The 10,789-nt window shown below is 40.8% G+C and overlaps 1 protein-coding gene across 6 annotated transcripts in view; it reads right to left on the bottom strand.

Moving 5' to 3' along the window:
• Tcaim (T cell activation inhibitor, mitochondrial) overlaps positions 1 to 10,789 on the bottom strand; it is a 135,072-nt gene that overhangs the window by 31,304 nt on the left and 92,979 nt on the right. For 5 of the 6 annotated variants that reach the window (XM_008849489.3, XM_029554280.1, XM_029554279.1 and 2 more), the window contains exons 2-3: positions 6,862 to 6,931; positions 4,801 to 4,936 (exon numbers count right to left, since the gene is read on the bottom strand). In XM_008849489.3, the coding sequence (XP_008847711.1) occupies positions 4,801 to 4,936; positions 6,862 to 6,920 (195 nt within the window). In that variant the 5' untranslated portion in view covers positions 6,921 to 6,931. Of the gene's footprint in view, positions 1 to 4,800; positions 4,937 to 6,861; positions 6,972 to 10,789 lie in introns of all 6 variants that reach the window. The other variant, XM_029554275.1, reaches the window with a different exon arrangement.

Raw genomic sequence — 10,789 nt, 5'->3', positions numbered from 1 at the left:
ACAGCATACCAACTGCCTCTATTATTATTATTATTATTATTATTATTATTAGTTATTTGAGACAGTGTCTCACTGTATAGCCCTGGCTGGCTTAGAGCTTGCTATGCAGACCAGGCTAGCCTGGAGCTAACAGAGATCTGTCTGCTTCTGCTTCATTGAGTGCTGGGATTAAACCTGTGTGCCAACATGCCTCACCCATTATTATTACTATTATTATTTTTTTTAATTTATTTTGGTCTTTTTGAGACAGGGTTTTCCTGTAGCCCCAGCTGTCCTGGAACTCACTATGGAGACCAGGCTGGCCTTGAACTCACAGAGATCCCCTGCCTCTGCCTCCCGAGTGCTGGGATTAAGGATGTTGCCCACCACGCCCGGCTCCATTATTATTATTTTAATTTTTACTTATTTGTGTGTGTGTGTGTGTGTGTGTGTGTGTGTGTATAGGTGTGTGCATGTGGAGGGTAGAGGACAACTTGCAGGAGTTGGTTCTTTCTGAGGATCCCAAGGATTAAACTGAAGCTGTCTAGTTTGGAGGCAAACACCTTTATTGGCTGAGGGCAAAGCCTCACTATTAAGCTTAGGCTGGCCTTAAGCTTGAATGTAAGGTCCTTCTGTCGGAGTCTCCTGAATGCTGAGCTTACAGGTGTGCACTGCTAAGCCTGGGTTAATAAGAATTGTTTTTGATTACTTAAGTCTATCTTCCTGTACACAGTATGATCTGAAATTAGAGATAATAGCTGTTGGGGCTGGAGAGATGGCGCAGTGGTTAAGAGCTGGCTGCTCTTGCAGAGGACCGGGGTTCGATTCCCAGCACCCACATGGCGGCTATGAACTGTCCTTAACTCCAGTTCCAGGGGAATCTGACATCCACTTCTGACCTCCGCGGCATTGCACGACACGGGTGCACTCACATACATGCAGGCAATACACTCATACGTATAAAATAAAAATAAAGCCAGGCATGGTGGCACATGCCTTTAATCCCAGCACTCTGGAGGCAGAGGCAGGTGGATCTCTGTGAGTTCGAGGCCAGCCTGGTGTACATAGTGAGTTCCAGGACAGCTGGGGCTACAGGGAGACCCTGTCTCAAAAAGACAAAAAAAAATAATAATAATAGTAAATTTAAAAAAAGAAATAATAGCTGTTTATTTTGGGGCTGCAGAGATGGATCGGCGGTTAAGAACACTGGTTGTTCTTGCAGAAGACCCAGGTTTGAATCCCAGCACCCACATGGCAGCTAACAATGGCCTGTAACTGCAGTCCCAGGGGATCCGACAGCCTCTTCTGACCTCCATGGGCATTGTACAACATGGGTGCACTTACCTACATGCAGGCAATACACACATACACATAAAATAAAAAAAAATAATAATAGGTTTTCACCTTTACCAATTGAATGAAAAACCTAATTGCAGTAATTGGATTTCGAAGGAGGTTAAACAAGTTCTGGAAAACCAATAGAGCACTCTGTTTTCTCTGTATTGTCTGTTTTTCAGTTACTTGTCTTTCTGTCTTTAGTGTTTTCCTTTTAGCTTGGCCAGCCTCTTTGTAGAATAAAGATATTAGTTACTAGTCTTCTTGCCAACTGCACATGCTTTCCTCCGCTTTTTGGGGAATTATTTTTAGACAGGTTTTTTATTTTATATGTAGTTTAATCCTTCAGTTTTATTTTCAGAGTCTATAAGCTCTACCCCTCTGTGAGCAGCAGGTTGCTCTGCAGTAGAGTTTTGTTTTTTTTAAAAATATGATTTGACCATTCTTGAATTGGGTGTCCTGTGTAAAATGAGGTTCTTTATTAAGTACTCCATCAGCCAATAGTAATTAATGCAGTCATATGGTATATTTTTTTACCCTATCTTGTCTTAGATCTGCATTCTTTGTAACTTATATATTTTAGTCTTTAGTCACTGTGTTGCAAAAGTGTGTGTGTAACTTTTGTGCTTTTTATTTGGATACTATGTTATTTTTCCAGATTAAAATTTGTTCATTTAAAAAAATAATAAATAGCCAGGCATGGTGGCACACACCTTTAATCCCAACACTCGGGAGGCAAAGGCAGGCAGATCTCTGTGAGTTCAAGGCCAGCCTGGTCTACATAGTGAGTTCCAGGACAGCTGGGGCTACTGGGAGACCCTGTCTCAAAAAGACCAAAAAAAAATTTTTAAATAGCTGTTTATTTCGTTTCTTGAATTTATTATACAATGTCACTGCATATGAGAATCTCTAAGCAAGTTAAGTACATGAAATTTCTGCCAGTATGAGACTGGACCTCGCTGAGTATAGTGATACACTCCAGTAATCCCAGCATTTGGACCTTGAGAGCTTGTTTGGAAATTCCAGCAGGGAAGCACTGCCACTTGTATACACTTGACCACAGAACGGTCCTCCTGTATTGGAGAAGGTCATTGTTTTTAACTGAGCACACAGCTTTGGGAGGGATATATTCAGGGTGGTGAGGGAGAAAGGGGATGCCCCCCTAGACTCAACACTGGTGATTAGAGTGACAGATGTTGCAACTAGATTGCCCTCACATCCAATCCCAGCATTTGGGAGGCTGAAGCTGGGAGACTGCTGGTTTGAGTCCAGCCTGGGCTATACAGCAAATTTGAGGCCAGCATGAGTTAGAGAGTGAGACTCTGTCTCAAAAAAGTAAAACAACAGCAACAAAAACCAAAGCAAAGCACACTGAATCTTGGCAAAACACACTAAATCTTTGGTGATACACACCCATAATCGCAGCATTTGGGAGGCACCAGAAGTCAGAAGGATAGTGTTGAATTCAAGGCTAGCCTGGGTCACATAGTGAGATTCTGTCTCAAAAACAAAAACCAAAAAACCAAACCCAAACCAAACTGCAATTTTCAAAGTTATTTTTTATTTTTTTAATCTTTGTCAAAGGAGCAAAGGAAGGATAATTCAGAAGTCAATAAAAACAATGATCTTTAGGAAGTGAATAGGAATGGGGTAAAGGGATGGGAATCAGACTGAGACGTCTCAGTGAACTTTGGATTTACCTGTGACTTTTGACATCTATGAATGCTCCATATATTTTAAAATTATGGAATATTAGAAGGAAAAAAAGCCATGTCAGTGGGCATCAGTGTGCAATCCTAGACTTTGAGCAGAATGTGACAAGTACTTGGAGCCTTGAGTCTGTGTCCTCCAATAGGAGAGGACAAGCTATTGGAGAAATGGAGAAGAGGCCTGAACTGAGTGGGTAATGGACAGCAGAGAGAGCAGCATTGGTGGAGCCTGCATTTCACTGATGGCAGAAGACAGACAATAAACCGAATAAATAAGGAGACAGGGCACATGGGAAGGAGAACAGGAACAGAGACAGTACTGGTGGGTAAGGAGAAGGACTGCTGGGAAGGAAGGGGTAGAAATTTTAAGTACTTACTGTGAGGGAAGCTCACTGAAAGGCAGGGGCAAGCCACCTCTGCAATAGCTAGGATACTCCAAGCTGAGAGGTAACAGTGAGCTCAAAGACTTGGCAAAAGGCACTCAAAACACATTAGTTGAGGGAGTAAGTGAAAATACAATGCACCAGAATGATCAGACTCAACACACTGGTCAGTCACAGAGTTTACTATAATAGAAGAATGGCTGGCAGGGAACAGGTGCAGAGCAGAGTGCAGGGATAGCAGAGGGCAAGCTTCTGACTGTGGCACCACAGTGCAGATTCATAGCCAGGTCTTCATCCTTGGCAGTGATGGGCAGGAATGTTCAAGGTGTGCTGCCAAGTAGGGATGTTCACTGAAGCCCTGGTGCCCAAGCTTTTAATTTGTTTTGATTTTTTGGGGGGTTCTTTTTGAGACAGGGTCTCCCTGTAGCCCCAGCTGTCCTGGAACTCACTATGTAGACCAGGCTGGCCTTGAACTCACAGAGATCCGCCTGCCTCTGGCCGCCCCCTCCCCCCCCCCCCCCCCCGCAGTGCTGGGATTAAAGGCGTGCACCACCACGCCCGGCTCCAAGCTTTTTAATTTGAAGTTAAATCAGGTATAAATGTTAATGAAGCTAAAAGGGACCAATGAGACAACTCCAATGCATTTGACTTTGTAATACTATCACCTAATGTTAAAAATATTGACCATCTTGAGTTTGCCCCAGGACTTTTATCAGTTTGTGCTCCCTGATCACACAGTGGCTGGCATAAAAAGGAAGTCCAGTAGCACACAACATGCAAGGATACTGTTAGGTATGGACAATCTGCCTTGGGCACTCATAGAAGAAAGACCCCATTAGGCTAAGAAAGTTTTTTTTTAATATTTATTATTATTTTTTTATGTGTATGCTTGTATTGCCTGCATGTAGGTAAGTGCACCTGTATTGTGCAATGCCCACGGAGGACAGAAGAGGCTGTTGGATCCCCTGGAACTGGAGTTAGGACAGTTGTTAGCTGACATATGGGTGTTGGGATTTGAACCCGGGTCTTCTGCAAGAACAACCAGTGTTCTTAACCGCTGAGCCATCTCTCCAGCCCCGAAAATTGTTTTTTTGTTTTCCTCAAATCCTACATTTTACTCTAAAACTGGTACAGAAAACATGATCACTATATTCCTGAATTTATACAACTGTATTGCTTGTATAAATGACAGTTTTCATAAGATTTAATTCCCCAAATTGCAAATATTTACTAAATTTATTAATTTAAAATTTTACTATTTTCAAGTTAGTATTTCTTCTACTTCAAATATCACTATTACAAAATAATTCTAAACTTACAGAACTCTGTATTGTGCTGCTTCAAAGGTAAATCAACTAGAAATACAGACAACAGGTTAAAAAATAAGTGTTTACCCTTTCCTTGGGGTGCTGTCCAAAGAAATCAGGATGGACAGCAAAATAGAAAGGCCTCAAGGCGTTAACAGCTTCTGCTCCTGATAAAGCTCGAGAGTAGTGAAACCAGTCGGGGAGGATCTTCTCCAGGCAGAACCTGTCAGAGACACATGGGTTATTTTCTAGCACAAATAGACATGCACCCCACACAGGAGGTGACAGTCTACCTAAAGTACCATGTAGGGAAAATACCACAAAAGCAAAATGGAAATTCTGGTTTCCTGAAATCTATCTGGTTTCTGAAGTAGTGGCTATAAGTTCCTCTAATGCAATATGAGAAGCAGTCTTTATAACAAAATTTCCCCTTCTAAATGTGCTTGCAGACAGCAACTGGCCTTGCTACAAATGAGTTTTCTTCTTGTGAAGAAAATTCTGTTCTATTGTTCTATTCTCCATTTTTACTAGTGTACTATTTCCTTCATGATGGAAAATATCCTGAGAATTACAGCATTTACAAAAGATGTCTCTTGTTAATTTCTTCATCACTAACATGGCAATCTGACATTCTCATTCTTAAATTGCATCCTGATCTAACTTGAATATTTTAAAGTAATTTTTATTTTCCTCAATGAAAATAATACTACAGTTTTTTAAGCCCAAAGGAAATGACTTGTGATACATGGGAAGCATTTCCACAAAGCCTAGTTTCGAATATTACAATTTACATTTTCCATTCCTAGGTATTCTAAAAAGAAGTCTCAATGTTGAGCATGCTTTTATAATGTATCAGTATGCTGAGTCTTTGGAAAGGTTTTTCTCTTTTAAAATGACAGGGATTCTAGAATCAATTTGGAAGATTTCTTAATAGTCTAGAAACCACCAGCATATTTTCAGTTATCTTCTGTTTTATTTTGTGCATGTATTTGAACCTTTTATAAAGTCAGTGTATAGGTGGTATGGTAAGGATTATAGCAGGACTTTGAAGAACAAGAAAAGGGAGGCTGGGGAGATGGAAAAGTGCTGAGTAATCATGAGGACTGAGTTCCTGTATCATGTAAAAAACAAAACAAAACAAAACAAAACATAATAAAACAAAACAAAAGCTGGACATGGTGGCACACACTTGTAATCCCAGGGATGAGGAGGTGCAGACAATTGAATCAAAAAACAAGGTAGACAGTACCTGAACCTCGCTATGTATACCAGGCTGGCATTGAACTCACAGAGATCTGCCTGCCTCTGCCTCCGGAGTGCTGGGATTAAAGGCATACACCACCACATCTGGGCTCTCTTAAACTCTAAAACATCAAACTATGTGTTCTGCACTTTTTCCTCTTAAGATTTTCATACAGGGGCCTGGAGAGATGGCTCAGCAGTTAAGAGCATTGGCTGCTCTTGCAGAGGACCCAGGTTTGGCTCACAGCACCCACATGGAGGCTAACAACCATTCATAACTTCAGTTCCAGGGGATCTGATGTCCTCTTTTGACCTCTGTTGGCATTGCACGACACAGGTGCACTTACATACAAGCAAGCAATACATTCATACACATAAAATAAATAAGGTATTTAAAAATTAAAATAAAAAATGTGGTGCAATGCCCACAGAGGTCAGAAGAGGCTCTTCGGATCCTCTGGGACTGGAGTTATGGACAGTTGTTAGCTTCCATATGGGTGCTGGGATTCGAACCTGGGTCTTCTGCAAGAACAACCAGTGTTCTTAACCACTAAACCATCTCTTTAGCCCCTAAATAAGGTATTTTTAAAAAGATTTTCATACAGCCAGGTGTGGTAGTCGGCTCATGCCTTTAGTCCCAGCACTCAGGAAGCAGAGACAGGCAGATCTTTGTGAGATCAAGGCCAGATTGGTCTACATAGCAAGTTCCAGGCCAGCTGAGGCTACAGAATTATTTTGAATGAAGTCTTAGAAGATTTGGCTGCTCATATAAATTTTTTCTTCTTTTTTATTCCTGCCTAATACCATAATATGATATAGTTTTAGAATCTGAGAAACAAATTGAAATTAGCTCAATAAATAGCAGCACCTCCCCTATATAAATACAGATTGGACCACAGAGCTTACCTCCTCAAAGGTCTCAGGTGGCAAAACATCTCTGTATATGCACAGCAACTTCCAAGCATCCATTAATTGCCTAACAGATTAAGCACACAGAAGTTGTTAAAAAGTGAAATCTGAAATAAAAAAAATTCATTACCCTTTGTTATTACCTGCAAATGAACTACATAGGTATTAACCTAGTAAATATGTACAAAATCCACATGTGTGTGAGGGTGGGTTTGACTTTCTTTTTTGTTGTGCTGATAAAAATGCCTTAGCAAAAGCCGTTTAAGGGAGAACATTTTGGCTCATAGTTCCAGGAGCAGAATACAGTCCATCATGGTGGGGAAGACACAGCACCAGGCAGGGGACTCTACCTCTTAAAGGTTCTAGAACCTTCCCAGTCAGCACCACTAACTAAGAACCAAGTGTTCAAACACATGAGCCTTTGGGGGGCATTTTCCAACCACAACAGGATATTTATAGAAAAGTTTAGCTGAGGAGGGAAGACCCACTGTGAGTGTGTAGCACTACACCATGGGCTGAGGTGCCAATCTAGTTCAAGAAGTAACTCTCCATATTCACATACAATCAAATTTCAGTATTTAATTACCGGATCTGTATGTCAGTATATACAATTACCTGTTTTTGTAACATTAGGGAATGGACCCAGGGCTTTGTTCATGGAGCAAGTCTTCTTCTACCACCGAGCCACACTCAGATGTTCATTTTTTAAAAAAAAATTTAGATTATTTTTATTTTATGTGTATGCGTGTATTGCCTGCATGTAGGTAAGTGCACCCATGTCGTACAGCCTCTTCTGACCTCTGAGAGCCTTGTACGACATGGGTGCAATGCCACAGAGGTCAGGGCATTGGATCCCCTGGGACTGGAGTTACGGACAGTTGTTAGCTGCCATGTGGGTGCTGGGATTCGAACCCAGGTCTTCTGCAAGAATAGCCAGTGTTCTTAACGCTGAGCCATCTCTCCAGCCCCTCAGCTGTTCATTTTTTTTTAAATTTATATGCATGAGTATATCGCCTGCATGTGTGTAAGTGCACCCATGTCTTTCAGGGCCCTCAGAGGTCAGAAGAAGGTGTTGGATCCCCTGGAACTGGGCATGATGGTGTATGTACATCTTTAATTTCAGCACTCAGGAGGCAGAGGCAGGAGGATCTCTCTGAGTTTGGTCTACACAGTGAGTTCCAGGGAAATCAGGACTATATGGTGAGGCCCTGCCTGAAAAACAAAACAAAACAAAACCCCAACTGCTTCTATACATAAAAGATATTCAGATAATAATTCTGATATCTACTCAACTAAATTATGGTTGTAAGATAAATATTTCCTATATTAAAAGTTAATTGCATATTTTTTTGGTTCTGTTTTAGAGCTGGAATGTGGGAACTAGAGAGATGTCTTAGCAGTTAAGAGCACTTACTGCTTTTGCAGAGGACCCAGGTTCGGTTCTCAGCACCCACATGGTGAATCACAACAATCTGTAACTTCAGTTGGGGATCTGACTCTTTCTACTGGCCTCCATGGGCACCACACACACACATACATGGAGGCAAAATACTTACACACACACACATACAAATAAATCTTAAAAATAACTATAAAAATGTAGGTAGAGATATTTAGATACATACTTGTATTGTAAAAATTAAATGGAGATTTTTCAGGGTGTTTTTTTCCTTTGAATTAGTTCCATGTTTCCTGTGCAATACTTAACCTTTGAGATTTTAAAAAATGAGGGCTGGCAAGGTGGCTCAGTGGATAAAAGTGCTTGCTACCAAGTCTGATAACCTAAGTTTGATCCCCAGGACCCACACAGGGGAAGAAGAAAATAGATTCCTGCAAGTTTTCCTTTAATCTCTACATGTACAATAAATACATGTAAAAGAGAAAAGAGATTCTATGTGGGGGGGGGAGTGGTAGCACATACCTGTAATCCTAGTACTCAGGGAGGTTGGAGCAGGAGGAATAAAGATAATTCAAGTCACCCTGGGCTAGTGAGACTGTCTCTCAAAAAATGAGAAAAAGATTCTCAAAGTATATAATGTTAGAGTCCAGCATGGCTCTTCCCTGTTCCTGGCTGACAGTTTTTTGGTTAGACCCTAACTTTGTAAAACCAAAAACCCAATTTTATTATTTCCAGTAGAAATAAGCAGGCCAGGGGAAAACTAAACTAGAACAGGTCTGACTGATAATCAGAACATGAACCATTTAACCAACTTTGAGAAATGTCGCACCTCAGAAGATTAGAAGATTCAGATCTAATAATCTCTTATAGGACATGCTAAGAAGAGACAGAACAGGACAGGGAAAATCAAGGGACAATGAGAAGGGAAAGGAGCACCTCCTCTCAGATGGCTGAGAACCAAAATCTCAGAAAGAAGACTTTAAACTGGTGTTGCTAAGACATATTAGAGTTATACCTAAATAAACCGCCTGACTCTTCGAATTAGTTTTAAGGTCAAGAGTGGACCTGAACTCCTGAGCACAGGTCCACTGAGCAGCTCAGTGAACTTGTTCATGTGATAAACAGTTAACTTTTCCGTTGCAAGTAAAAGTCATTAGCCCAGACTGTATTCATACTGTAAAAGTCATTCCTATAGTAAACCATGTTCATTGTCAAAACATATGTCTTGATAATCTTTAAAATCATTTGAACAATATAGCTTCAAAGGCTACAAAATCACAAGTGCACACACTTAACTATTTTTTAAAAAATATTACTTATTTGCTGGTATGTTTGTGCTTGCTTGAATTTATGTGAACCATGTGAATGCAGGAGCCTGGAAAGGCCAGAAGTGGGTTATCAGATCTCCTGGAACTGGAGTTACTGGAAGCTGCCATGCAAGTAATGAGAACCAAAGCCCAGTCCTCTGCAAGAGCAGTAAGTGCTCTTAACCACTGAGCCATCTCTCTAGCCCCAGGCACTTTTTAAGATATTTAAGCTGTTTTGATAAGCCTCTGCCCACCCTTGGATGTACAAAACTGTCTTTTCTTAAGCACCCCCCCAACTGCAATTTCTAGAAAAAAAAAGACATCTATGTTAAACATTCTACAGGCTGACTGATAAGAATTCATTGAGGATGGAGAGTTGGAATGTTGAAAGTCCCCTTACCAATCATTCATTGCGTACCCCAATGTCCGACCTAAAATTATTTTTGACTATCAGATAAAACCTTTGGAATATATTAACCTACAAGACCAACCCAAAAGCTAAGAATATCATCAGATAGCAGTTATGATCTACTGCACTTCCACATTGAAAATTGTTATAAAGGGCAAAATGAACCCATCTTCCCAGTCCATGGTCATTCATATTTGGTGCAGAATATCAACTTTCTATTATTATTCCTTTTGAGGAGAGAGCTCTTTTTTGCATTGATACCCTTAACCCTAAGTCCATATTAAAACCTTTCTTTCCTCTTTTCTTTTTTTTTAGTCTTTCCAAGACAGGGTCTCCCTGTAGCTCCAGCTGACCTGGAACTGACTACGTAGACAAGGCTGGTCTTGAGATCCACCTGTTTCTGCCTCCTGAATGCTGGGATCAAAGTCATGCACCACCATGCTTGGCATTACAACTTTTCTTTTTTAAACTATTTATTTTTATTTTATGTGTATGAGCATTTTGCCTGCTTGTATGTATTAGTGTTTCAAACCACAGCAGCCCTCCCCCTCTCCAACAGGGTTTCATGGACTTTGGATTTCTCAAGCCCCTGAGAAAAGGGAACTGAGTTGATAAGCACCTTGGTCTTTGAAGTCAAGGGGAGCAGGCTCTTCTAAGAGGCAGCCTGCCTTTCCTTTGATCTCCAAAGACAAGATAAGCAGATTCTGCCTGTTAACCAGAGATTTTAGGAGCTGCTTTAGTACAGCAGCTTTTCCCTTATAAGAGGACAAAAAAAAAACAAAAAAAAACCCCACTTCCTGACCCAGATCC

This window comes from Nannospalax galili, unplaced genomic scaffold, assembly GCF_000622305.1.
Source record: "Nannospalax galili isolate Female #2095 unplaced genomic scaffold, S.galili_v1.0 scaffold443, whole genome shotgun sequence".
In the NCBI taxonomy this organism is placed as follows: domain Eukaryota; kingdom Metazoa; phylum Chordata; class Mammalia; order Rodentia; family Spalacidae; genus Nannospalax; species Nannospalax galili.
Note: the sequence above shows the minus strand (reverse complement) of the source record. Positions and strands in the feature narration are given on the sequence as shown.